This window comes from Macaca nemestrina, chromosome 7 (assembly GCF_043159975.1).
Source record: "Macaca nemestrina isolate mMacNem1 chromosome 7, mMacNem.hap1, whole genome shotgun sequence".
Taxonomy (NCBI): Eukaryota; Metazoa; Chordata; class Mammalia; order Primates; family Cercopithecidae; genus Macaca; species Macaca nemestrina.
The window spans coordinates 137,278,179-137,306,169 of NC_092131.1; the positions used below are offsets into that span (position 1 = coordinate 137,278,179).

The 27,991-nt window shown below is 52.4% G+C and overlaps 1 protein-coding gene across 2 annotated transcripts in view; it reads left to right on the top strand.

Annotated features, from left to right (window-relative positions):
• The window catches only part of LOC105488574 (RNA binding protein, mRNA processing factor 2), a 40,058-nt gene extending 13,130 nt beyond the window's left edge, over positions 1-26,928 (top strand). For both annotated transcript variants that reach the window (XM_011752783.3, XM_071099360.1), the window contains exons 2-8: positions 13,012-13,089; positions 14,261-14,299; positions 15,150-15,212; positions 15,489-15,639; positions 16,070-16,218; positions 25,575-25,644; positions 25,816-26,928. In XM_011752783.3, coding sequence (XP_011751085.1) covers positions 13,012-13,089; positions 14,261-14,299; positions 15,150-15,212; positions 15,489-15,639; positions 16,070-16,218; positions 25,575-25,637 — 543 coding nt within the window. In that variant the 3' untranslated portion in view covers positions 25,638-25,644; positions 25,816-26,928. The remainder of the gene's footprint in view (positions 1-13,011; positions 13,090-14,260; positions 14,300-15,149; positions 15,213-15,488; positions 15,640-16,069; positions 16,219-25,574; positions 25,645-25,815) is intronic.
• The last annotated feature ends 1,063 nt before the right edge of the window (positions 26,929-27,991 follow it).

Sequence of the window (27,991 nt, forward strand, 5' to 3'; positions counted from 1 at the left end):
TGTGCTTTTTTTGGAGGTATTGATTTAGGAGCTGGCAGTGAGGGGTGTAGGAGTCCTCTAGCCCAATGCCTTGAATCTAGTCCCTTCTGTGAGGTATTGTATGGCAGTGGTGGCAACTGCAACCCTTGCCAGGCACACAGGCAGGCAGTAGATCCGTGTTAGCTGGCCACACAACACCAAGAAGGCTGCAGGAGGTGGGTGGGCCTGGGAGGCTTCCATGCCGGGGTGCCCAGTGAACTTTGCCTCCGAAAGCCAAGTCCTGGCCCCTGGCTCTGTCTGAAGCCTGATGGAAAGCTTGCTTCAGCCAGCCTGCCCTGACACCAAGTTTGCAAGCACAGCTCATTCTCTGTTTGGTCTAGTTCCCTAAATGAGGTGTAGGTGAAGTGCACACGACAGGCTTTGACCAGGTGTGTTCCTGCGACATTAAGCCTTCTCTTCCTGGGGCTGGAAGTGGCTTGGAGAATGAGGTCTGAAGCCGCCTTAAAGATGCCCAGCCCTGTCCCTCCTTTGAGAGAACTTTTCACCCTGGCTCAGTTCCCCCTAGTCTCTGTTTCCCCAGCCCCTACACACACACACAGTTGGAAGTCTAGGACACATCACACATTATGGGGAAGAGCCCCAAACTTTTCAGACAACTTGGACTTGAGCCTCAGCTCTGCCACTGGCCAGCCAGGCACCTGATCCCTGAACTAATCTCTGCATCTGTAAAATGGGGACCCCATACGTGTTCTACCTGTTGCTCAAAGGACTGTGAGCTTTGCCTGCTGATGGTTTGTGTAAAGGAATGAAACTACAAGGTGCAGCCCAGGATGGGGCCTTATAGGCAAGCCCTGATAACATGGAATTTGGGGCAAGAGTTAGGATAGCAGGGGCAGGCAGAACACCAGATCCCACCTGAACCTGGGACTTGTCCTTACTATACTAGGTCAGGCTGTGGTGACACTGGTAAACTCCAGGGCCAAGTATCCTCTAGATGGGGGCTTCTTGGAAGGGGATCTGGGCATGGTCCTTGCCTGGGTAGCTGAGCCACCTCAGAGCTCCTTGCAGGAAGCATGGGAAACATGTTGTGAAGTGTGTGGATCTAGGTTCACATCCAGTGTTTGGCTGTGTGCTGCTTGCTGTCTTCCCCTGTGTCGTTATTCAGAGCCTTATAAGTCCTGGGTCTGCGGGCCATGTCGCCACATTCCATCCACCTCACGTCAAGTGGCCATACTCAGAGGGCCTTCTTTCCTGTGGGAGGCGTAAGAGCAACCTGCTGGTGCCAAGCCTAAGCGCGGGACCCAGGCAGGACCCAATTCCCCAAAACACTCCCACCCCACCCCACACCCACCATGGCGACCAAGACCACACCAAGGGTGTGACTGCCCTGAGGTTTCTGTTCAGCAGCCCTAACATTGGCTCTGCAGAGACGCCCCTCAAGCTCCCAGGCCCAGCTTGGTCTAGGGCCCCGAGCTGGCTCCTGACTTCCAGCTCTGTCCCCTTCTCTTTGTTCACACCACTTCTTTGCCTTCTTGTGGGCAGAAGGAGTCACTGAAGCTCTGAGCAGATGGAGGACAGTGACTGAGTCTTATCCGAGACTCGGTCATGTTCTTCTACTGCCCTTTAAAATGCCCGGTGTCATGGAGTGTCAGTGTGTGACGGGACCTGAGGCAAGTCTCCTCTCCTGTAGCTGAGGCTGACGAGAGAAGGCCACAAAGCCACCTGCCATGGCCGGTGACAGGGCTGGGTCTTCAACCTGGGTTTCCTGACGTTGTTTTGAGGTTCTTTGTGTTTTGTTTGAAGTCTTGTCAGCGGGTGTCTTCTGAGCTGGACCCTGAGTGCAGTGTCCTGGTTCTCAATGGGGTCTCTTTCCCTTGGGGAAGCCAGATCGGATCTGGGTGTGACGATGATGGCAGCAAATTCTAAAAACCTGTTCAGTGTCTTTATAACAGGAAAGCCGTAAACTTAGAAATGTAGGCTGCAGCTCATGTGCTCTGTGGTCTGGGCTGGTAGGGATGGCTGGGCCCTGCTCCAGCCACCCACCCCCAACCTCCCTGCAGCTAGTGGGGCACAAGGCCACTCACACTCAGCTGTGGGAGTTGGCAGTCTGTCATTCAGTCTTGTCGTTGGCCTGTAACCATGAAGGACTCACCATGGCATCATCCAGTGGGACCACCCCCCACTCCCCTGCCACCGCCACCATCACACCTACCCCAACCTTTTGCAAGATACTGTGTCTGTCCTCTGTGCTCATGAGCCGAAGACCAGGCCAGGTGCAGTGACTCACGCCTGTAATCCCAGCACTTTGGGACTATAGGCATGAGTCACTTTGGGATTGCAGGAGGGTCGCTTGAGCCCAAGAATTCGAGATCAGCTTGGGCAACATGGTGAGACCCCAACTCTACACGAACTTAAAAAATTAGCCGGGGGCTGGGCACAGAGGCTCATGCTTGTAATCCCAGCACTTTTGGAGGCTGAGGCGAATGGATCACTTGAGGTCAGCAGTTTGAGGCCAGCTTGGCCAACATGGTGGAACCCCATCTCTACTAAAACTACAAAAATTAGTTGGGCATGGTGGTGGGTGCCTGTAATCCCAGCTATTTGGGAGGCTGAGGCAGGAGAATCACTTGAACCCAGGAGGCGGAGGCGGAGGTTGCAGTGAGCCAAGATCATGCCATTGCACTGCAGCCTGGGCGACAGAGTGAGACTCTGTCTCAAAAAAAAAAAAAAAAATTAGCTGGGCTTTGTGGTATGCACCTGTGGTCCCAGTTCCTCAGGAGATTGAGGCAAGAGGATCGCTTGAGTCCAGGAGATCAAGGCTGCAGTGAGCCATGTTTGTGCCACTGCACTCCAGCCTGAACAAACAGAGCAAGACCCTGTCTCAAAAAAAAAAAAAAAAAAAAAAAAAAGCTGAAGGTCACTTGTTCCTGGGTAGCTTGGGCTGGCGCCACTGGGTCTGAGTGGGTTGGTGTGAGATCAAGGTCTGCAAAAGAGGATTCACTCGTGAGCTGGGCACTTGGGGACACAGGCTGTTTCTGACATGCTCGGTAACTGCGAGCAACTGGCTCGACCCCTAGGCCCTGGTTTCCTTGTCTAAAAATAAGGTTTCTTCCAGCTCAGATGTTCTGTATTTGGGTTGCTGCTGAGGGCTGGGAGTTGGGGAAGGATGTGGGAGGGGCTTATAAGAGGCTCATTTTTCCCTTTTTGGATTTCCCTCCTCTTCTGACCCCCTTCCCAAAGTAGTGTTTTCCATCCAGATGACTCCAGGAGAGCTCACTCAAAGCAGTGGGTAGGGGACTTCTGAAGCACGCGCATTCGTTACTTGAACGTTGTGAGTGGGCAGTTGAAACAATTCTTCCTTTCCAGATTGAATTCTAACTTTTAGAGATCCTAAAGGGTTGCTGCAAAAGTCTTTTTTTTTTTTTTTTGTAGGATATTTCTATTGCCTGTAGTGAGATTTTCCTGGGGTGTCTTCTATCCAAGTCCCAATACTGTGAGGCAGGAAATTACAGAAGGCCAGAGATGGCCTCGAGGGGTGACAGTTCCTGGTGGGTTGGTGGGTTGTCTGTAGGTGGGGAAGATTGGGGAGTGGTTCCAGTGGTTTCTTGCCTCAGTGTCCTTGGTGGAGAAGGGTCTGTTTTCTTTCTTTTTTTTTTGAAATGGAGTTTACTCTTTTTGCCCAAGCTGGAGGTCAGTGGTGTGCTCTCGGCTCACTGCAACCTCCGTCTCCTGGGTTCAAGTGATTGTCCTGCCTCAACTTCCCGAGTAGCTGGGATTACAGGCGTGCGCTACCATGCCCGGCTGATTTTTGTATTTTTAGTGGGAACGGGGTTTCACCACGTTGGCCAGGCTGGTCTAGAATTCCTGACCTCAGGTGATCCGGAGAAGGATCTGTTTTTTAGGTGGTGGTTCCTGGTGTCTGTGGTCCTTTCGTGGCTATTCTAAGGCTGGGATTTGTCCCCTAGACTTAAAGCATAAGAGACTTTAATATCCCTGAGCCTACCACTGTTTTTGAAAACAGTGTTTGCCTTTTCCTTTTACATTGCTAATAAAAGCCAGCACTTATGGAGCTTGTCCTCATGGTCACAGTATCTGAGAAGCTGGATCCCTCAGCGTCGGGCTTGTCCTTCCCCTTGCAGAGGGGGACGTGCTTCTGGTGAGCGGCCAGGCCGCAGCCACTTCTCACCAAGTGTGGGGTCCCCATGGTCGTGACTCCTGGCCAACCCGGCGTCCCAGTCCTGCTCTTCATGGAGGCTTTGCTCAGCTGCTTTGGCCCCTCCTTCTCCCCCACCAGCCTGTTCCCTATTCCTGCAGGACCCCCGTGTGAGCTGGGCCCTGTGTGTGCCCTGGGAGGACGGACCCTAAGCATCTGCTGTCCGGGTCACTGGCCTTTTGTGGCAGCAGCTTGAATGCCAGGTCTGCCTATGGCAGTGTCCAGGGCCAAGAGAGACAACTACCTGAGCTGATAGAAACAGGCCGAGTAGGCCAGGCGTGGTGGCTCACGCCTGTAATCCCAGCACTTTGGGAGGCCAAGGTGGGCGGATCACTTGAGGTCAGGAGTTCAAGACCATCCTGGCCAACATGGCAAAAACCCGTCTCTACTAAAAATGCAAAAATTGGCCAGGCGTGGTGGCACAATCCTGTAGTCATAGCTACTCGGGAGGCTGAGGCAGGAGAGTCGCTTGAACACGGGAAGTAGAGGTTGCAGTGAGCTGAGATGGTGCCACTGCACTCCAGCCTGGGTGACAGCAAGACTCCATCTCAAAAAAATTCTAAAATAATTAAAAAAAGAAAAAAGAAACAGGCTGAGTCCCTTTCCACACAAGCCTGCATTTGTGCTGGTGTCTTGGGTGCTTCTGATACTTTGCTCCTGAAGGGTTGTTTAATTTGGTCTTTTCTGAAGATACTGAAACAAATGTCAGTTTGTATGAAGGAAGAACATCACCGACATGTAGATGGGAATGGGTTTGTTGGAGCCCCGTCTTCCTACTTCTCTTCTCTAAAAAATGACCCCTTAACCTCTGGGCTGGAGAGGGCTGTGGAGGAAGAACATATGGATGTCAGTTTGCAGCTCACACCTTCCTGAAGGAGAGGGCTGGGTGACCTGCGCAGCCTGGGCAGGCTCCTCCGTCGTGGTGGGATTAGACAGCATGGTCCAGAAGCTCCTTCTAGACCTATTGCTACTGGAAGGGGATTCCCCATTCCAGGGGCCTCCAGAAACAAGGCTGAGGATGGGGAGCTCTACTTCTTGTGCCACCCAGGTGCTGCTCTCCCCTTCCCCAGGACCCAGGACTGAGTTATGATGCTGGAGCTGAGAGTGAGACTGAGGGGCCTCCCAGACTGTGGGGAGAGGTCAAGAGGTGGCTCAGGATGGGTGAGGTGGCTCACACCTATAATTCCAGCACTTTGGGAGGCTGAGGCGGGAGGATCACTTGAGCCCAGGAGTTCAAGACCAGCCCAGACCACACAGTGATGCTCCATCTCAAAAAAAATAAATAAATAAAAATAAAAATAAACGTTTAATTTTTATTTAAAAATAAATATAGGTAGCTCCTAGGCACCCTAGGTCTAGCACTGGCTGGAGGGAAAGAGCTCAAGAACACAACACACAGGCCCTTCTCCCCAAAGGAGTCAGGCTTATAAACAATTGGCAACAAAGACCTAGAGGACTCCAGGAAGTGCCAGTGAGTGAGAGCCCACTCACTGGCACTTCCTGTGACTCTAGAGGGAAGATAAGCAGCAAGACTTGCTTCAGAAAAGAGCAGCTCTGGGTGCCCCCAAAGCTTTGCTGGGCAGATACACAGTTGTGCCAAAAGTTGGTCAGTTCCCCTAGGTAGGCCTGGCACTGACTGGGACGTCCAGCAGGGCTGGGTCTGCTCCGGTGGGTCATGAGAGCCACACAGCCACGTGTGTGGTATTCTGTATGGGTACTCAACCCTGGCCACGTTCTTTGCCTATATTGTTGCTTGCAGCAGGTTCCACCAGAAGGATTGTTCCTCAACAAGTATCTTTGACTGAGTTCTCAGGATCATCCTCCATCCGTTCCCCAGGTCTCCCCTATACCTGCTCCATCTGACTACAGGCGTACCTTCCAGCTGTGCTGAGGACCTGACTGTGCTCCCAGCATTTCTGCTCTTACTTCCCATAAGGGTGATTTTTTGGAAGGGCCATGGTTGCTCTTCACATTTTGAGTTGCTGGATGCTTCTGCAGAAGGGATGAGAGTATGGAAGGAGAAGGGCCCACATGAATGTGTTTGGTGCCTTCCAGCAGCCTGAGATTGTGAGAACCACCCCATGCACTCTTCAAATGCTTTAAAACATTTTGTATATGTGTTGAATTCTTGTAATAAACCCATGAGTTTACTATGAGTTAAACCCAATAGGCAGGACATGAGTTCTTTGGTTGAGCTTTGCTTCTTGTCATCAACTAGCTGTTGGTGCCTGAATTCTTGGCTGCATCTAACCTTTTATTTTAGTTTTTATTTTTATTTTTTAGAGGTAGAGTCTTGCTCTGTTGCCTAGGCTGGAATGCAAGTGTTGTGATCATGACTCACTGCAGCTGCGAATTCCTGGGCTCAAGGGATGCTCCCACTCCTGAGCCTCCCGAGTTGCTCAGACTTCAGGTGCCTTCCAGCACGCCTGGCTGATTTTTTTGGGGGGATAGAGCCTTACTATATTGCCCAGGTTGGAGCATCCAGCCTGTTTTCCTGAATGTCAGGCCCTGTTACCCTGACATAGGTACCACGGTGGTCCCCAGTACTGGCCTGAGACACAAGACTAGTTGGCTGGACCTTGGAGAAGTAACTGCATGTCTCTGTTCCTGCCATTGCTGAAGGATCCTGGCTGTGCCGTCAGCTTGCCTTGTCACCTTGTTCTTGGCTTCAGTTTCCCCATCTATAAAACGAAGGGGTTGAACTAGCTGATCTCCGTGATGTGTCTTGTATTTCGGACATTACCTCCCCTGGGGAAGAGAAAAACTAAAGACTCTAGTGACCACCTTAGGACATCTCACCCACATTCCCAGCTTCAGTCTGACCTGGACCCAATCCAGCTTCAGTGGACAACCTTAATAAGTGACTCATGGCACTTGATGAGGGAGGTCCTTGTGCAGGTAAATGCAGGAGCCCTAAATGAAGCCAGCATTTTATTGCTCTCACAAGTAATGGAGAGAGTAAGGTGAGCTCTCAGTCTTGGAGGTAGATGGTGTTTGTGTTGTGAAGATAAACTGAGGCCAGGCATGGTGGCTCATACCTGTAATCCCAACACTTTTGGTGAGGCCGGAGCAGAAGGATTCCCTAAGCCCAGGAGTTCAAAACCAGCCCAGGCAACATAGTGAGATCTCATCTCTACAAAAATGGAAAAGCTAGCCAGGCATTATGGTGCACACCTATAGTCCCAGATACTCTGGAGGCGGAGGCAGGAAGATCTCTTGAGCCTAGAAGTTTGATGCTGCAGTGAGCTATGATAGCACCACTGTACTCTAGCCTGGGGGACAGACTGAGACTCCATTTCCAAAAAAAAAAAAAAAAAAAAAGAGGCCAGACATGGTGGCTCACACCTATAAATAATCCCAGTACTTTGGGAGGCCAAGGTCAGGAGTTCCTGACCTCAAGGAACTCCTTGAGGTGAGGTGAGACCAGCCTGACCTTAAGGAACTCCTTGAGGTGAGGAGACCAGCCTGGCCAACATGGTGAAACCCTGTCTCTACTAAAAAAAAAAAAAAAGAAATAGCTAGGCATGGTGACAGGCACCTGTAATCCCAGTTACTTGGGAGGCTGAGGCAGGAGAATCACTTGAACCCAGAGGGCGGAGGTTGCAGTGAGCAGAGTTTGTACCACTGCACTCCAGCCTGGGCGACAGAGTGAGACTCCATCTCAAAAAAAAAAAATAAATAAAATAAATAAATAAAAATAAGAAACTGAGATTCGGAAAGATGAAGTGGCTTCCTCAGGCCAAGCATGAAGCTAGGAAGCAAACTCCAGTGTAACTGAGGTCTGTTCTCTTTGCCATTTTTTTTTTCTTTTGAGACAGGGTCTTGCTCTGCTGCCCAGGCTGGAGTACAATGGCGTGATCTTGGCTCACTGCAACCTCCACCTCCCGGGTTCAAGGGATTCTCGTGCCTCAGCCTCCCAAGTAGCTGGGACTACAGGTGTGCACCACCACACCCAGCTAACTTCATATTTTTAGTAGAGATGGGGTTTCATCATGTTGGCCAGGCTGGTCTCAAGCTCCTGACCACAAGTGATCTGCCCTCCTCGGCCTCCCAAAGTGCTGGGATTACAGGCGTGAGCCACCGTGCCAGGCCCTCTCTGCCATTTATGGTATCGTTCTGCTATGCTGGATCACGTCGGGTCTCTGGCTGTGAGTTTCTTCTCTGCAGGAACTGAGGTGTGTAGAGATGGGGGAGGTCTCCAGTGCTTAGACCTGACTCTAGGGACATTGGGAGATGGAAATGTTTTGAGGCTTGGTTCCTGCCCTAGCTTTCTGAAGTCAAGGTGAGGGATACCTCAGACTGCTGGGAACTATAAGGCGAGGGGTCCTAATGGCCACTGTGGGACTTCAGAGGAAGGAAAGGGGAGCTGAGGACGCCAGAAAGACCTGAAGGCTGGATACCTTTAGTTAAGGAGTGAGGAAGGGGTGAGCCGAGGGGGCAGTGCAGGCAGCTTTGTGGATGCTTGTCAGGGCCCTGGAGTGGACGGGCTGGGCAGGCTTGATGGAAGCAGTTGTTGGGCGGCTTTGGAACCTCTTGTCCTCCCCACGTGTGGCTGGTCAGCCTGCAGAGCCCACGCTTTCCCTGCTCCTGGTTTGCCAGTTTCCCCTTTTTCTGCCCTCCTCACTCTGGTGTGGCTGTCATCCTAAACAAGTGTCATACTGAGTGGACGGATGGCAGCACTTACCCACCCATGAGGCTGATGAGGCTGCCCTGTGCCGCTCCCCGTGCCCTCACAAACAGCAGAGTCAGGGTGCCTGGTCTCAGGAGCCCTGCTCCTCCGTGAACTTAGCTGTGTGCCATTGACAAATTACTGAGTCTTTCTGGGTCTCAGTTTCCCTGTCTGTACAAGGGGGTGGGCTTTGAGATGTCATCTGCTGGGGTGGCTGGAATCGAGTAGGAACCAAGGCAGGTGTTTGGGGGTCACACTTGCTGTGACTTAGCCTCCCAGACTGCTCCCCACAGAGCATCTGTGCTCAGGCAGACAGGGGCCCACCAGCTCATCCGTGACTGCCTTGATCACCTGAGAGGTGACCAGGGACAGGATGGGAGCTGTGGGGTAGCCTTTTGGACTCTATAGAACCTGAAAGATGGAACCCTGAGGAAAAGGGTCATCGGGCCCAGAGGGAATCCTGGAAACGAGTCTTGAGCCGGGAAACAGCCCCTACACTCACCCCACCCCACCTCAAGCAGGAAACTCTGTGCTGAGAACTTGCTATTTAAGAGGCCTCTGGGGAGGTCTGGCCAGAAGGGAGGCATTTGAGGGAGGGTTTAAAATTAGCCCGGGTGAAATGTGTGACCCCTGGGGAGAGCTGAAGCAGAGGTTTCTGTGGGTCTGCTCTGGTCTGGGTCTTTGACCCAAATCATGTCCTGCTTTCCTGGGGAGGAAGGGGAGGAGAGAAGGGTGCTGATCTAGGTCCCTCCATCAGGGCACTGGCGGCTGCACTCTTGGCCCATCCTCTGGGGGTGAGGTGTTGCGGGCCGACCCTGAGCCATCCAGAGGGCTTGGTGCTCAGGTCCTGTCATCCTTTCCCCGCACCCATCACCTCTGCCAGGCTGGGCGTGTAGTAGGAAGACTTGGTTTTGGTTTTTTGTTTTTTTTTTTTTTGAGATGGAGTTTTGCTCTTGTTGCCCAGGCTGGAGAGCAGTCGTACGATCTCGGCTCACTGTAACCTTCGCCTTCTGGGTTCAAGGAGTTCTCCTACCTCAGCCTCCCTTGTAGCTGGGATTATAGGCATGTGCCACCACATCCGGCTATTTTTGTATTTTTTAGTAGACACGGGTTTCTCCAAGTTGGTCAGACTGGTCTTGAACTCCCAACCTCTGGTGATCCGCCTACCTCGGCCTCCCAAAGTGCTGGGATTACAGGTGTAAGCCACCATGCCCAGCCTTTTTTTTTTTTTTTTTTGAGATGGAATCTCACTCTGTTTCCCAGGCTGGAGTGCAGTGGCATGATCTTGGCTCACTGCAAACTCTGCCTCCTGGGTTCTAGTGATTCTCTTGTCTCAGCCTCCCAAGTAGCTGGGACTGCAGGGATGGGCCACCACACGTGGCTAATTTTTTGCATTTTTAGTAGAGATGGGGTTTTACCATGTCAGCCAGGCTGGTCTCAAACTCTTGACCTCAAGTGATCCGGCCGCCCCAGGCTCCCAAAGTGCTAGGATTACAGGCATGAGCCACTGCACCTGGCCGAGGCCTGGGTTTTGAGTTCCAGGTCTGCTGCCTTTAAAGAATAAGCCATGTGACCTTGGGCAAGTCACTTCCGCTTGAGGATTCACACGCACAACTCGAGGCCCTTACATCAAAGGCAGAGAGGCCTGCTGGGCTCGGATTGGGAGCTCGGTTTGGCCCATCCTGGAGCCTCGGCTGTCCGGACCTCCAAATACTGCCAACAACAAGGCAGGATAATAGTGGTGTCTCCCTGGGACATGAGCTGCCAGGGCTGTGAGGTGTGAGGTGCCATCACCCCAAGCCCAGGCACAGAGGCTGGTATAGTGGTGCCTCTGCTGAGGGAAAGACGTGTCCCAGGGGATAAGAAGCATCCCAAGCGGCCTGAGATTCTGCTGGATGGGCTTGGCAAAAGCTCACATGAGGGAAGAAGTTTCTCTTCACCATGGCTGAGAGTCATTCTTGTGTGGGTGGGAGTGGTGACACCAGTAACCGGCAGCTATCCTGGCTGGTTTCCTTTGACATTCTTGGCTCTGTTGAGTTCTCTGGGTGCATTGGGTGCAGTTTGGCCTAACACTGCTCCAGCTCCCTGATACAAGCCACTGATAGAAGCCATCGTCTCAGAAAGGCTGCTGTCTGGGGTCAGCGGGCCATCACTAGAGCACGGAGCAAGTTCTTTGGTACTCTCAAGAAGGAGATGTGACCCACTGTAGGGCAACTAAATGCTTTCAAGAATGGCTGCATGATGGGGTGAGACATGTGAACTTCTAAAATCTGCAGTGGCCAGTTCAGAAGACCTGTGCTTGGCTTCGCAGGAGGAGATGTGGCCCAGAGCAGAAGTCAAGCGTGTAGGGATGCTCTGCTTGTTCACATTTTTCATTATTCAGGAAGCCACAGTTTCAAAAAATGTTTTTAATGGATCTAAGCTATGGAAAATCTCCCCTCCCCCATCACAATTTTTGGCTGATCAGGGCTTGCTAGTTTAGCATCCAGTGCCAGCAGCATTTAAATAGCAGCAGTGGCTACAGCCACAGGATGGACACCTGGTGTTTAGACCTGGCTTGTAACTATGTTGGGGGCAGTGCTCAAAACTCACAGCATCTGCTGGGCGTGGTGGCTCACTCCTGTCATCTCAGCACTTTGGGAGGTCGAGCTGGGTGGATCACTTGAGGTCAGGAGTTCGAGACCAGCGTGGCCAACATGGTGAAACCCTGTCTCTACTAAAAATACAAAGAATTAGCTGGGCATGGTGGTGCGTGCGTGTAATCCCAGCTACATGGGAGGCTGAGGCAGGAGAATTGCTTGAACCCAGGAGGCAGAGGTTGCAGTGAGCTGAGATGGCACAACTGCACTCCAGTCCGGGTGACAGAGTGAAACGCCATCTCAAAAAAACAAAAAAAACCTCACAGCATCAAATGCTTCAACTGAAGCTGGCAAGATCTTGGCGTGTTCTTCAAAACTCAGCGTAATGGTTTTGACTCTTTACCCATTACCCTGTTCAGTCAACATTTAGTACCATCACCATGCTAAGAGCAGGGAGAGAGACAGGAGTATAAGGTGTTTCTTGACATTGAAGGCCCCACATCTTGTGTAGGAGCAGGAGATGGATGAGAAAGTGCCAGGACCTCTGCCGAAATCACTGCGGGGCATAGTGGGCATGGGACTCTGTTTCCTTTACATCTTCGCTCCTCCCCTCAACTAGACTGGAGCCTCTCTACCAGAAGGCCAGGGGTATCATCTAGAAAATAGATACTTTTTTGTCTGAGGGGCCAGTGGTGCAATGGATTAAAAAAAAAGATACATTTTTACATGTACATTTTTTGGGGGTCAGGCACTGCAGCTTTCTTCAGGTTTTTTTTGTTTTTTTTTTTTTGAGACGGAGTCTCGCTCTGTCGCCCAGGCTGGAGTGCAGTGGCGCGATCTCGGTTCACTGCAAGCTCCGCCTCCCGGGTTCACGCCATTCTCCTGCCTCAGCTTCCCGAGTAGCTGGGACTACAGGCGCCCGCCGCCACGCCCGGCTAATTTTTTGCATTTTTTAGTAGAGATGGGGTTTCACCGTGTTAGCCAGGATGGTCTCGATCTCCTGACCTCGTGATCCGCCCGTCTCGGCCTCCCAAAGTGCTGGGTCTTCAGATTCTTAGAGGAGGCTTTGGTTTGAAAAGGCATACTGATTAGCATGGTGTGGTGGTGTACCCCTGTAATCCCAGCTACTCAGGAGGCTGAGGCAGGAGAATCTCTTGAACCCAGGAGGTGGAGGTTGTAGTGAGCTGCGATCATGCCACTGCCGTTTAGCCTGGGCGACAGAGTAAGATTCCGTCTCAAAAAAGAAAAAAGGGCATGCTGGGCTGGATTTGTACCTTTATCGAACAGGGCTTTCTTTTTGCCTCTGTTCACCAGCAGACTCAGTCTGTGTGCAGAGGCATCTGGCAGACTCTGCATGATGCCTCTGGGATGTACCCAGAGAAAGAAAAGGGCTTTGGGAAATTCAGTGCTGTGAAATAATGTTAATTTGCCTTGGGTGTCCAAAGAGGCCCAGGAAAGGCTGAATTCCTCTAAACTCTAGAAGAATTCCAGTGGCCGGCCTGAAGGAAGAGCTGTTGTCATCCCTGTCCGTCTTGGGCAGCCTGGCCCTGATCACTGGTCTCTGTCCCCAGGTCCGGACACTGTTTGTCAGCGGCCTCCCTGTGGACATTAAACCTAGAGAACTCTACTTGCTCTTCCGGCCGTTCAAGGTGAGTCAGGACCTGGCCACCCCCAGGTGGAGCCTGGCACCCTGGAGAAGCAACAGGGTCGGGCTAGGCAGCAGGGTGATGTGGGAAGGTGTGGCAGAAGCTGTGGGGGCAGGTCCAGCCCTCTGTCCTGGTTCTGCGAATTCACATGCTGCCTTCTGAGCCTGTTTGCTCGCCAGTTAAATGGAGACAGTAAAAATTTTTTTTTTCCCTTGAGACAGAGTCTTGCTGTGTTGCCCAGGCTAGGGTGCAGTGGCGTGATCTCAGCTCACTGCAACCTCTGCCTCCTGGGTTCAAGCAGTTCTCCTGCCTCAGCCTCCCGAGCTGGGATTACAGGCACGCACCATTATGCCCGGCTAATGTTTGTGTTTTTAGTAGAGATGGGGTTTCACCATGTTGGTCAGGCTGGTCTTGAACTCCTGACCTCTTGATCCACCCGCCTCAGCCTCCCAAATTGCTGGGATTACAGACGTGAGCCACGGGGCTTGGCCTTTTTTGTTTTGTTTTGTTTTGAGACAGAGTCTCGCTCCGTCGCCCAAGCTGGAGTGCAGTGGCGTGATCTTGGCTCACTGCAACCTCCGCCTCCCGGGTTCAAGCGATTCTCCTGCCTCTGCCTCCCGAGTAGCTGGGACTACAGGCACCCTCCACCATGCCTAGCTAGTTTTTGTATGTTTAGTAGAGATGAGGTTTCACCATGTTGGCCATGATGGTTTGGATCTCTTGACCTTGTGATCTGCCGCCTCGGCCTCCCAAAGTGCTGGGATTACAGGCGTGAGCCATGGTGCCCAGCTAACAGTAAGAATCTTTAAATATATGTGGTTATATAAAGAATCTTTGAGATTCAATGTAGCCTTTTCAGTTTGCAGATGAGAAAACTTAAAAGGTAAGGTCTGTGCTCTCGGGTTACTAGTTAATGGAGCAAATGGGAATTTCTGCCTGAAGTGATGAGTGCTGCCGCCTTATGCCCACCCCATGTGCCAGATCGTGTTCAGAATGCAGGGCGGTGGACGCTTGGTAGTGGTGGAGGTCAGGGTGGGTTGATGTTGACAGGGAGAAGGGTGTGAGAATGATTCAGGGGAGCCCTGGGGAAAGTGGGGGCTGATGAGGTGGCAGCGCTGGGTTAGCACAACACACGCTTCTGACCTTCCGCGGTAACAGCCACCTCTCTCTGCAGGGGTATGAAGGGTCCCTGATCAAGCTCACCGCGAGACAGGTAATTTCTCTCCTAGGGTTTTCTTCCTCCCAGCCCAGACTGATTGCTGAGCTTCGAACAGGGGCCTGTTAACCTTTCCCTAATCTAGAGGCATCTGGCGGTAGAGACTTGCTCCATGTTGTCCCGTTTCTCACAGAGCAGCCTCTGTAGGTCCCACTGTCCCTTTACTGGCCATCTGAGCCCAGCCAGCTCCTGGTCCTCCCTGTCTGTTTCTTAGGAATCTGGGAACCCGGCTGGCTGAGGATAGTAGAGCAGTTAGCTGAGCTCTGGTTTTTTTTTTTGTTTTGAGACGGAGTTTTGCTTTTGTTGCCCAGGCTGGAGTGCAATGGCGTGATTGAGCTCTAGCCTTTGATACAAGGAGGCCAGGGCCTGCTAGCCTTCGGGGGTTGTTTGGGGTCTAGACTGATTCTTGGGAAAATGAAGTTGGAGCAGTTTTCAACCTATTGCTCCTTGATAGAACCGGAGTCTTCCCATGCCCTTGATACATTGATGTCTCCTTTCTTGCTGGGGAAAACACTGGGACTGACTTTTAGTTATCTGCATGCATTAAAAACAATACTTTTACTAAAAGGGCAATGTTTAATTCAGTGGAATTAAGCTCCGTTGGCATCATTTCCCACAGGGTATTCCTGGGGAGGGAGACTTGACTTTTGGTGCACGTTAAGCTGCTGTTCCACTGAACATAGGGAGGACGTGGGCTGGAGTTTTGTGGGGGCTTTTTTTCCTTTTGTATTCTCATCAGCAGGGCAAATACTGTTTCCACATAGGTGATACTCTTTTTTGTTGTTATTTTGGAGGGAGAGGTGGAATGCTGGGAGAGATATAAGGTGTTCTCTTTTTTTCCTACTAGCCTGTTGGTTTTGTGATCTTTGACAGCCGGGCAGGAGCAGAAGCGGCCAAGAATGCGCTGAACGTGAGTAGGTGGAGAATGGGTCTTCTCTGACCCACAGCCCTCTTAGGCAGTGGGTGTGCAGATGTATCTTATTTCCCAGCCATCCCTGGGCAGAGTCCTTGGCGAAACTGTGCCAAAGGCCATTACTCAAGGCCTGAGCTGCCTTTCCTCTGCCTCAGCCACTGTGTGGGCAAGTCTTCCAGGTGAGCTTGTTTACGGGGCTCTTCTCTACTGTCTGCCATTAACACTCTGGGTCCTCCAGAGTAAGCCTTTCTCTTCTTTTCTCTATCCATGTAGGGTATTCGTTTTGATCCCGAGAATCCACAGACCCTGAGGCTAGAGTTTGCCAAAGCCAACACCAAGATGGCCAAGAGCAAGCTAATGGCAACCCCAAATCCCAGCAACGTGCACCCCACCCTAGGAGCACACTTCGTCGCACGAGACCCCTGTGAGTGGCACTCTGAGCTGACAGGCCCTCATGGGGTTGTATTCGGGGCAGACTTACAGACTCTTGCAGAGGGAAGCCCCTTTTCCAGGAGGCTTTTTGTGTCCATGGCCAACCATTTTTGAAACACCTGGTTTTCCTCCCTCCCCTGCAGCCTTCCTAGAGCTTCTGAGCTGCCAGGGCTTCCAGCTTCCCTGAAACCTTCTTTGATTTTTCATTTAAGATGGGCTGAGGCCTGCCTGAAAGCAGGAGGATGCACACCATGACAGGCCAATTTAATGTGGCTTCCTTGCCTGGTCTCGGGTTCCTTGGTGGTTGGGGGTGGTCTGGCCTCAGTGTGGGGCATATGGCTCAACCATAGTGCTGGGTCGCCTTCTCTGTTTGGAAGGGGAGCGAGTGTTCTGATGGTGGAGGCCGTTGTCTCCTGTTGTAGATGACCTGATGGGGGCTGCTCTGATCCCTGCATCCCCAGAGGCCTGGGCCCCCTACCCTTTGTACACCACAGAGCTGGCCCCAGCCATCTCCCACGCTGCGTTCACCTATCCAGCTGCCACTGCCGCTGCTGCCGCCCTCCACGCTCAGGTAAGCCCCTTCAGGTTGGGGAGGGCGAAGAACGAGGGCTCTTAGCTGGCCAGACTTTGCATGTGCCTGGCCACTTGGCCGCTGCTGTCCCAGAGCTGCAGCAGAACTCTTGTCTTCCTTGATGGTTTGAAAGCCCAGACCTATTTGTCCCTGCCCTTGGGTTTAGGATCTGATGGGGAGGGACAAGATAACCCACGAGTTCCCGTGGAGGATGCCAGGCAGCCCAGCTGCGGTTCCCCAGCCCTGAGCACTCCTGCCCAGCCACCGACTGTGTTCTCCCATGGTGATGGGACTATGACTCCAGTCCTAACCTGGGTATGATCTCTGGAGCCAGACCATCTGCCTCTGCCCTTTCCTGTCTCTTTCATCAAGCTCTTACAGATTGCTGTGCCTCAAATCTTTTTTGTTTTTTGTTTTTAGTCATGTGAAAAATGGGAATGCTTGGATAATCTGCCTTAGGGTTGTTAATGAAAGTTAGATGTCAAGACGAAGTGACTAGTGAGTGCTAGGATGTAACCTGGAGCACCCTGAGAGCTCACTGAGTGTTGGCTCTCGCTTCCATGAAGTCTGGCCACTGTTCACTGTGAACCTGTGCTGGGCAGGAAACAGGGAGTGAATGCTTCTGGGGAGAGTCGGGGCTATTAGAGCAGGGCTAGGAAGGCTCTGTGTGGGGTGCTGGGCTGGGTGCCCAATGGGCAGGCAGGGGGTCAGGCTCTCTCCCCTGGCCATGCAGGCACTTCCTCTCGTCTGATTTGGCCACAAGTGCAGGTCACTGGAGCACACTGCAGGGGAGGTCTCTTCCCACTGTGTGTGTCGGGGAGCAGGGGGGTGCCTCACAGTGGCAATGACAGGATGTGGCCAGGCAGCCACAGGAAGGGGCTGGGGGGTAATTTTGAGCCCATCTCAACCTCTGACCAGCCAGCTGATGAGCGCTGATCCCCAGGAAGAGCTGCCTGGCCAGGGTGTGCTGTGTTGCTGCGAAGGAGAGAATCCAGGTTGCTGGGACCTGGCTGGGGAGCAGGAGGGGATGAGGAAGGAAAGCAGGAGAAGCCAGAAAGGAGGGTTCACAGGAGCCAGAGCTGAGGCGGGAAGAGTCGGGTGCTCTGCCCGAGAGCTGTGTGCACGTCCATTTTCAGGCTCTTCCAGGGGCTTAGTGACACCTGGGTTTGTCTAGTTCCAAAGCAGAAAGGGGCCGCTACCCTAGCAAACTGTTTTCCCCAGCAGGGGAGTGCTCCCTGGCTCCACAACGTTCAGTTGTACTGAGGGGAGAATTGTGGTTAACCTTGGCACTCTTCCCCAGCTGAGCACCACAAATAGCTCAAAAATTGATCAGAGAATAAGGAAGGTGGTAAAGACCTTCCCCTGGAGGGAATTGTTGGGTATTTACTGCAAACTGGGTTCTGTGGCTGGAAGAGAGCGGGCAGCAGGGAAGCCTATCCTGTCTACCCTGACCTAGGCAGTGACTTGATGCTTCAGGTCAAGAGGATGTTTAACTATAAGGCCCTGGGAGTCACTGAAAGGAATCACAGGCTCCCACCTCACTGGGCTCCTCACCTCTGATCCCAGCTTTGGCACCAGTTAGCTACGTGATCCTCACCTCTGGGCCTCTGTGTCCCCATCTGTAAAATGAGAGGGATAGACCAGATCAGGTGGAGAGGTTCTGCCCCATCCTCTGAGTTGCTAGGCTGTGACAGAGGTTGGGAGCCAGGGACAATGAGTTTGTCAAATGAATCAGAGAGGGCACCTCTTCCCAGCCAACTGGGGGTGGCACTGCTCTCTCGCCCTGAGCTCCATACCATAGGGCTTCCTTCCTCCTGTTGGCTTCCCTCCCAGTTTTCTCCCACCCCGTCCACACTCTGCAGCTGTCCAACTCTGGCCTAAATCCTGGTTCTCAACAGCTGTGGGACGTAGGGCACGTTACCCACCGTCTCTGTTTCTGTAAAATGGTGATGATAATGCCTACTTGATAGGTGTGTTGTTCACATGATGGCGTGGAGTCACATGATGGCATGGAGGGAGTGCTGTGCAAGTGCAGATGGTCATCATTGTTATTTAATATCATTATTGTCTGGGTCCCCTTGGGTCCTCTTGGAGGCTGGAGGCCTCTTTGTGCCTGAGTTCCTGCCTTCTGGCCTTCCTTGGACAGGGACTGGGATACAGGCCACCCACCCCAAAGGACAGTGGCATTTTTGGGGAGGCGGGCTAATGGGAAGAGATTAGACCAGGGAGTCATTAGTTCTGTCCTTGCTACTCAGACTCTCTGGGCAGCCATTTCCTCAGTAGTAAAACGGGTTGTTTTACTGTTTGCCGACTAAGAACATTTTATTATTTTCCTTCCAACAGGCCCACTGCTTGCCCCCTGACAGTGCTGCCCCAGAGATGGGGGATAATAGTGTCTAAATAAAGGAAATATGGGCTGGGCGCGGTGGCTCGTGCCTGTAATCCCAGCACTTTGGGAGGCCGAGGAGGGCGGATCACGAGGTCAGGAGATCGAGACCATCCTGGCTAACACGGTGAAACCCCGTCTCTACTAAAAATACAAAAAATTAGCCAGGGCCGGGCGCGGTGGCTCAAGCCTGTAATCCCAGCACTTTGGGAGGCCGAGACGGGTGGATCACGAGGTCAGGAGATCGAGACCATCCTGGCTAACACGGTGAAACCCCGTCTCTACTAAAAAATGCAGAAAACTAGCCGGGCGAGGTGGTGGGCGCCTGTAGTCCCAGCTACTCGGGAGGCTGAGGCCGGAGAATGGCGTGAACCCGGGAGGCGGAGCTTGCAGTGAGCTGAGATTCGGCCACTGCACTCCAGCCTGGGCGACAGAGCGAGACTCCATCTCAAAAAAAAAAAAAAAAAAAAAAATTAGCCGGGCGTGGTGGCGGGCGCCTATAGTCCCAGCTACTCAGGAGGCTGAGGCAGGAGAATGGCGTGAACCTGGGAGGTGGAGCTTGCAGTGAGCTGAGATGGTGCCACTGCACTCCAGCCTGGGCGACAGAGTGAGACTCCATCTCAAAAAAAATGAATAAATAAAAATAAAAATAAATAACTAAATAAAGGAAGTATGGGCACTGTTGATCTTTAGTGGATTGTTCTGAACCCAAAAGACCAATAGGACTGAGTTTTTCTGTGCCTGGGGGCAAGGAGGTGACTTCAGGAGAAGGCAGCAGCTAAAAGACAAGGGGATGAGAACAAGTACCTCTGTTATCTACCCCAGCTGCATGCCCTTTGCCATTAGCCCAGCCTGAGCCCACAGCTACGTGGCTGCGGAGACCAGACCTGCAGGAGGGGTCCTGGAGGTTGTTTGGTCCTGCTCTGTCTTGGCAGGAGGCCACCTTGCCTGGCCTTCTAACCCTCTTGATGGAATCTTCCCCTTTAAGAGGGTGAGGCACAAAAGCAACTGTGGATGGCAGGCCCAGTGGGGTTCAGCATAGAAAGATGGTGGCCTAAAAAAGCAGGGGTTCTCAGTGCATCCCAGGGTCCTCCCAGACTGGATTTTATTTTCCATTCCAAACTGAGGATATGTGGGTCTTCCATGGCTTTTTCTCCCCCTTAAACTGGTTCATCCATTTACCAGTGACCTTAAGGTTACATAAACTCCCTTGCCTCTATTTTCTTATCTGTATAATGGAGATGATAATAGCATCTACTTCATAGGGTTTTTATGAGGATTAAATGAACTTAGTATATGATATCTACCTAGAACAGCATCGGTCACAGTGGAAGTGCTTCATGAGCAATAGCTATTATTGTATTAGCATATCTGCATTTATGGAAAAAAAAAGGCAGTTTTGTTCTCTTCCCTTTGGCTTATCATCCAATCCCCAGAAAACCTGTACTTTTAATTCTTCAATTTGGTAGGTAGTTTGGAGCAGGTGTGTAAGTAAATCTATAGGTATGAATCTTAGAAAAACTATAATACATATTTAATCTTTTAAAAACTTAAATATTAGCGTCAGGCACAGTGGCTCACACCTGGAATCCCAGTACTTTGGGAGGCTGAGGTGGGCAGATCACCTGAGGTCAGGAGGTCAAGACCAGCCTGGCCAACAAGGTGAAACCCTGTCTCTACAAAAATACAAATATTAGCTGGGCGTGGTGGCGGGCACCTGTAATCCTAGCTACTCGGGAGGCTGAGGCAGAAGAATCGCTTGAACCCAGGAGGCAGCGGTTGCAGTGAGCCAAGATAGTGCCACTGCACTCCAGCCTAGGTGACAGAGCAAGACTCTGTTTCAAAAAACAACAACAACAACAAAAAAACAACTTAAATATTAGGACTTAAAAAAAATATTAGTAAGTGTAGCTCTGCATTTTGGATGCCTGGCTAGTATACCATTGTACGAATGTGTGCACCTCCCTGTAGATGGTAAGTTGGTTTGTTTGTACAGTTTTTGCTTACTGATAGCTATACAACAATGGATATCCTTGTGCGTACTTCTCGGGGCACCTCTTCTGTTTTGTTTTCTTTTTTTTCTTTTTCTTTTTCTTTTTTTTTTTTTTTGAGATGGAGTCTCACTCTGCCGCCCAGGCTGGAGTGCAATGGCCGGATCTCAGCTCACTGCAAGCTCCGCCTCCCGGGTTCACGCCATTCTCCTGCCTCAGCCTCCCGAGTAGCTGGGACTACAGGCGCCCGCCACCGTGCCTGGCTAGTTTTTTGTATTTTTAAGTAGAGACGGGGTTTCACCGTGTTAGCCAGGATGGTCTCGATCTCCTGACCTCGTGATCCACCCGTCTCGGCCTCCCAAAGTGCTGGGATTACAGGCTTGAGCCACCGCGCCCGGCCTTTTTTTTCTTTTTTTTGAGACGGAGTTTCACTCTTGTTGCCCAGGTTAGAGTGCAATGGCACTATCTCGACTCACCGCAACCTTTGCCTCCCAGGTTCAAGCAATTCTCCTGCCTCCGCCTCCCTAGTAGCTGGGATTACAGGCATGTGCCACCACACCCGGCTAATTTTGTAGTTTTAGTAGGGACGGAGTTTCTCCATGTTGATCAGGCTGGTCTTGAACTCCCAATCTCAGGTGATCTGCCCGCCTCGGCCTCCCAAAGTGCTGGGATTACAGGCATGAGCCACCGTGCCCGGCCGTTGTTTTGTTTTCTTTATGATAAATTCCTAGAACTATGACAAGGTCAAAGTGTAGACTTACCAATCTGGGTTAAATATTGTTTTAATTTCGGATGAGTGAGGCTTCCATAGTTTTGGTTGTTTATATCTTTTTTTTCTTTTTCTTTTTTTAGTTATTTTTATTTTTTTGAGACAGGTTCTCACTCCATTGCCCAGGCTAGAGTGCAGTGGCATGATCTTCGCTCTTTGCAACCTCTGCCTCCTGGGCTCAAGCATGATCCTCCTGCCTCAGCCTCCTGAATTGCTGGGATTATAGGTGTGTGCTACTAAGCCCAGCTAATTCTTGTATTTTTTGCAGAGACGGGGTTTTGTCATATTGGCCATGCTGGTCTCAAGGCTCAAGAGATCCGCCCACCTCTGCCTCCTAGAGTGCTGGGATTACAGGCATGAGCCGTCGCGCCTGGCCTTATATTTATTCTTATGTAGGTTCATCCTGTTTCTTGCTTTCTGGTGCATCTTCTCAACTGGTCAGTCCCAGGATCTGAGAGAGGGCTGAATTTGCATCCTCCACTCTTTGTTTTGAAGCAGCCCTCTCGGAGCCTGTGGGGTGGACTCTCAGTAGCCGCCTCTCCCCCTGGGCACAACTGGAGGCCCTGAAAGGACACTGTGGGCGCCCTGTCTTGCTGGCATGGTCCCCCGCAGGTCTCCTGTTCGGAGCTGGAGCAGAAAGAAGAGCTCTAGGAAGGGACTGTGTGGCTTCTAGAGGACCCAGGCCACTGGTCTGTGGAAAAGGAAGTGGAAAAGCAGCCCTTCTAAATGCATTCTGTCTGCTTCAGTGGCACAGCTGTCCCAGGCCCAAATATGGGAGCTTTCCTCTACTTTTTCCCCAAGGAGTCCCTCAAGCTGGAGGGAAAGTCGCTGCTTGGGAAGTAGGAGTCCGAGCACCTTGTAGCGAGAGTGTAGGGCAGGATCCAGCAGATTTGCTGAGGGCGGCCTTAAGCAGTCATTCAGAGGCCTCTGCTTCCCAGTGGTGAAAGCAGGTGGGTTGCAGGCCTCCTGAGCTCTTTCCACTCTGTCATCCATGTTCTCCCCTTGTCCGGCCCTGTGGGACACCCAGCCCATCAGAGACTTCCTTGCTGTAGGGCTGTGCCAGCTGGAGGCTACATGAAGGGCGGTGGTCAGGGCCCACTAAGAGGCTCCCTGAGCTGGTGCCAGCCGCCGGCTTCTCTGGTAGCAGCATTGCTGGTTTCCTCGTGTGTCCTTCTCTTGTGGAATAAGTGCTAGTGTCCAGCCAGGCGTCTTAACTTCCTGCCGAGCTCCTGGGAGGATGTGGTGGCTGGAATTCTGCGGTGTACAAAACGGCACCTAGAATTTGGCGGGGATAGGACAGGTTCTTAGGAAGCTTCCATCAGCCCCCAGATGGCCTGGCATGGCTTACCCAGGAAGCAGGAGTTCCCAGCAGCCAAGTGGGTAACTGGGTCTGCCTGCTCCAACCTTAAGGGAGCTGTCTGCAGACCCAGCTTCTACTCCTTTCCTACCACACGCTCATGTGCTGCCCCTTCCCTTCCTGAGGGGACTCCAGCTCCCCTCCCTGGATGCTCATCCCCCAACCCCAACTGAAGGTCCTGTGTTGTCCTGTCCCCCCACCCCCACCTCCTTCTCCCTGTCCTGGGTCAGGCTGGGACAGACATGCTTCACCGTGCATAACTGGGGCAGGCGGCCTTCCCTGCGGTCTTGGCAGTCAGCATACTTGCCTTCCAGATGACTGGCCCACGGGGAGGAGGGAACGTGTCATTTTCTTGGCCAGTCTCTGGGAACCCAGCTTTGGAGCTACTTGCTCTGTGGGGCCTTCTGGCAAGTGCCGGGGTTTAGGCAGCTTCCAGGCACTGGTGAGGATGAGCTCAGATAGCTGCCACCCGCCTGACATAGACCTCTAGACTTAGAGGCTTGTGATGGAGGGCATGGCACAGCAGGGGCAAAGCTCAAAATAGGGGAGCCTCAGCGGGTCTCATCCATGGCTTCTCAGAAGAATCAGGACAGATGGACAGATGTTAGAGAGTCCTTACCCCTTGGGGTCCACACGGACGTTGGGTTTTTTTTTTTTGTTTTTTTTGTTTTTTTTGTTTTTTTTTGGAGACTGAGTCTGGCTCTGTCACCCAGGCTGGAGTGCAGTGGCTGGATCTCAGCTCACTGCAAGCTCCGCCTCCCGGGTTTACGCCATTCTCCTGCCTCAGCCTCCGGAGTAGCTGGGACCACAGGCGCCCGCCACCTCGCCCGGCTAGTTTTTTGTATTTTTTTAGTAGAGACGGGGTTTCACCGTGTTAGCCAGGATGGTCTCGATCTCCTGACCTTGTGATCCGCCCGTCTCAGCCTCCCAAAGTGCTGGGATTACAGGCTTGAGCCACCGTGCCCGGCTTTTTTTTTTTTTTTGAGACGGAGTTTTGCCCTTATTGCCCAGGCGGGAGTGCAATGGTGTGATCTCGGCTCGCCGCAACCTCTGCCTCCCAGATTCAAGCGATTGTCCTGCCTCAGCCTCCCGAGTAGCTGGGATTACAGGCATGCACCACCATGCCCGGCTAATTTTGTATTTGTTGTTGTTGTTGTTGTTGTTGTTTTCTTTTTTTTTTTTTTTTTGAGGCGGAATCTCGCTCTGTCGCCCAGGCTGGAGTGCAGTGGTGCGATCTCGGCTCACTGCAAGCTCCGCCTCCCAGGTTCCCGCCATTCTCCTGCCTCAGCCTCCCGAGTAGCTGGGACTACAGGCGCCGCCACCACGCCCGGCTAATTTTTTTGTATTTTTTTTTTTTGTATTTTTTTTTTTTTTTGAGACGGAGTCTCGTTGTGTCTCCCAGGCTGGAGTGCAGTGGCGTGATCTCGGCTCACTGCAAGCTCCGCCTCCCGGGTTCACGCCATTCTCCTGCCTCAGCCTCCCAAGTAGCTGAGACTACAGGCGCCCGCCACCACGCCCGGCTAGTTTTTTGTATTTTTAGTAGAGACGGGGTTTCACCATGTTAGCCAGGATAGTCTCGATCTCCTGACCTCGTGATCCACCCGCCTCGGCCTCCCAAAGTGCTGGGATTACAGGCTTGAGCCACCGCGCCCGGCCTAATTTTTTTGTATTTTTAGTGGAGACGGGGTTTCATTGTGTTAGCCAGGATGGTCTCGATCTCCTGACCTTGTGATCCACCCGTCTCGGCCTCCCAAAGTGCTGGGATTACAGGCTTGAGCCACCGCGCCCGGCCTGTTGTTGTTTTTCGAGACGGAGCCTTACTCTGTCGCCCAGGCTGGAGTGCAGTGGTGCAATCTCAGCTTGCTACAACCTCCATGTCCCGGGTTCACGCCATTCTCCTACCTCAGCCTTCCAAATAGCTGGGACTTCAGGCGCCCACCACCACGCCTGGCTAATTGTTTTGTATTTTTAGTAGAGACGGGGTTTCACTGTGTTATCCAGGGTGGTCTTGATCTCCTGACCTCATGATCCGCCCACCTCAGCCTCCCGAAGTGCTGGGATTACAGGCGTGAACCACTGCGCCTGGCCTGATTTTGTATTTTTAGTAGAGACTGGGTTTCTCCATATTGGTCAGGCTGGTCTCGAACTCCTGACCTCAGGTGGTCTGCCTGCCTTGGCCTCCCAAAGTGCTGGGATTACAGGCATGAGCCACCGCGCCTGGCCTTGTTTTAATAGTGACAGTGTCTCACTACGTTGCCCAGGCTGGTCTTGAACTCCTGAGCCCATGTGATCCTCCCACCTCAGCTTCCCAAAGTGTTGGGATTACAAGTGTGTGCCACTGCACCTGGCCTTACTGTATCTTTGCATCCTGTCTTACCTGATCCTCACAACCACCCGTGTCTTCATCATTTCTGTCCTATAGCTAGATGAGGACACTGAGACCCAAAGAAGTTAAACAAAAATGTACGAGGCTCATTCTCTTCCTCCTCCTCCGTGGAATTAGTAATTCCGTGCTGTGTCAGTAAAGGGGAAGGGCGGGTTGCTGACACCACTGCCCTCAGCTGCCAGGGCTCCTGCCAGTATAGTGGCCCATTTGGATTGGGCTTATTGGGGTATGAGACGCCTGCGTGACCTTCTTTCGCTGGAACCTGTGTCCTGCAGAGGAGGCACATCAGGCAATGCACTCCCCGGATAGAGAAACTGATGCTTAAAGGTGAGTAACTGGCCTGATGTCTGCCAGCCAGTCAGTGACAGAACCAGGACTCCAACAGAGATACCGACAGCCATGGTTACCGGGCTTCCTGTTGAGGGAAGGGATGCACAGCTGGCTCCTGACACTGGCTTCTCTTGCAGGTGCGCTGGTACCCTTCCTCTGACACCACCCAGCAAGGATGGAAGTACCGTCAGTTCTGTTAGTTCTTCAGTAAGTGTTGGCCCCAGAGGCCCAGGACAAGTGTCCTAGACTCCGGCTCCCTGCAGGGCCGTGGTTCCTCCCTCTGCCCGGGTCTCAAGAGCTTAGCCGAGCCCAGAGCAGGCCTGGCTTTAGCTCTAGTCCCACGCCTCTGCTCACGGCCGCCTCTCTCCCTCCCTCCAGGTCTGGTCACCAGGGAGGTGGTTCTGGGAATCTGGTGGTGCCGGGACAGGCACCCTGAGTTCCCACTGCCCCTGGGCGGCCTGTGCAGAGCTGCTGCTGCCCTCCAGAGACTGTGAATCCTAAGCCTGACTCAGTGGACTGCTTCCTGTTCCCCTCCCTCCTTTTCCTCATCTTGTTCTGCACCCTCAAGCCTTTCTCCAATGCCTCCCAGGAGGATTTGGGGACCTTCTCGCTGGGGCACCCAGATCCAGCTCGGAGACCTCACTGGGACCTGGCCAGGCCTGACCTCCCGCCCAAACTTGCTTCTGTAGCTCCCCCTTGAGGAAGCGAGGCATTTAATTTTGCATGTTTTCTGGCATGAATTAAGACACTTCCACTTGTGTATATGTGAGTGTACAGTTTGTTCTCACACTGTCACCATAGCGACAGGTCCTGGCTCCCAGTGGTTCATCCTGCCTGGCCCCTCTCTCCTCACCCCACCCCTACACCCACCCTGCTTCAGGGAGGCCCAAGCCCCGTGGCCCCACATGCTTCCAGGCTCGGCTCCCACCTCCACCCAACAGATAGATGGGGTTTGCTTTTTCATTTCACACTGGGCTCCTCCGCTCCTGTCTTCTCGGATGGGCCAACAGTTGTAAGAAAGCCCTCTCTGCCCGTTCTGTTCACCTCTCCACAGCGCACCCGGCCTGCCACTGCTCCTCATTCTTTCTAAACCTCGAAACAACCAAAACGTGAGAAGTATTTTTGTACCCTGTGTAACAAAATATTTATGCATCATAAAGGATTTTTCATGTGTGTACCATTAATTATTAAAGCGACCTCGTTCGCCCTGTCAGATAAGTTTAATGTTTAGTTTGAGGCATGAAGAAGAAAAGGGTTTCCATTCTTCAGCAGTACGCCTTTGCGTCAGGCATTTGTTTAAGAAAATGAAATGAAGGAAACACTGTGCAATGTTTTTTGTTTTGAGCATATCAGTGCTTTACTGTCAGCCGCAGCTGTGACCGTCTGGCCATTTCAGACTTGGGAGATGAGGCGGCTGTTGTCATTGCTGATCCTGTGAGAATGTGAAACTGGATAATATATGAAATGCAAAATAAAACAAAATCAAAATGACTGCTCTCTGGCCTTTGCTTCCCCCTTCCGTGGACGCAGACTGCCATTGGGAAGGCAGAGCCAGAGAGACGTGGAGTCGGGGGAAGGAAGTGAAGTGGGCCTGGCCTGCTGGCAGCTGGCTTGTGACTGTAAAGGTGGCGGGGGAGGACCTTGGAGCTCCCTTAGCCTCTTTGGCCTCCCTGTTTGTAAGCTGGAGAAACAAAGTCCTAGGGAAAGTGACTTGCCTCAGGGCCTGGCAGCTGTGGCTTCACTTCCTCAGTTTCCAGGCTGTCAGGGTAGGGAGAGACTCCCTGCACCCAGAGCAGGCTCCCAGGTGGGACCTTCCTTTTCTGGGGCACAGTGATCTACTTGGCTTAACCATTTACGGCCTGTGGTCTTTTCGAGCCTTGCTCTAGTAGAAGAGGACTGAGGTTTGGGCTGTTGGGCTCTGCCAGGTGGTATCTGTCCTTGGCTTGCCTCTTGTGAGGCTGTGCTGGCGGGAAGGCTAGGACGTGGAATCTTGCCCAGAAGGGGTTAACCTTATCCACCCTGTAGTCTATGGGCTGCAACTCTGATTCCTGGAGCAGGAGCAAATGGGTGTGAGGCTCAGGGAAACTGTGCAGTGCTAAGAGCCCAGGCTGGCCTGGGCCAGGTGTCAGGAATGCCTGCCATGGCCCTCAGGCTTCCCTTTTGTGACTTAGGGTCTTCGGTTCCTTGTCTGTGAAGAGGTGGCTTGAAATGCTTTCCAGCTCTTACTGGAGGGCTGGTGCACTGAACTCAGGGTTTAACTGTTTGTTTTTTCATGCACTCCTGGAAGAGCTGCCCTGCACCCCACCCCACCTCAGACCCAAAGCCGTGCCTGGACAGGGAGGACAGCAGGGGCCCTGGAACCCCCCTCCCAATAGGTGTTGCTCCAGCCTTGCTCTGAGCAAAACTAAAGTGGCTGTGGCTGGCTGTGGTCACTTCCTCACTTGCTGGTCGGGTGACCGCTCCCTGCCTTACTCCCCTATCTTGAATCGCAGTCCTGCACCACGGGTTGGCTTGGGTCTGAGATGTCACTGCTGGCGATCCAGGTGCTGTGAGG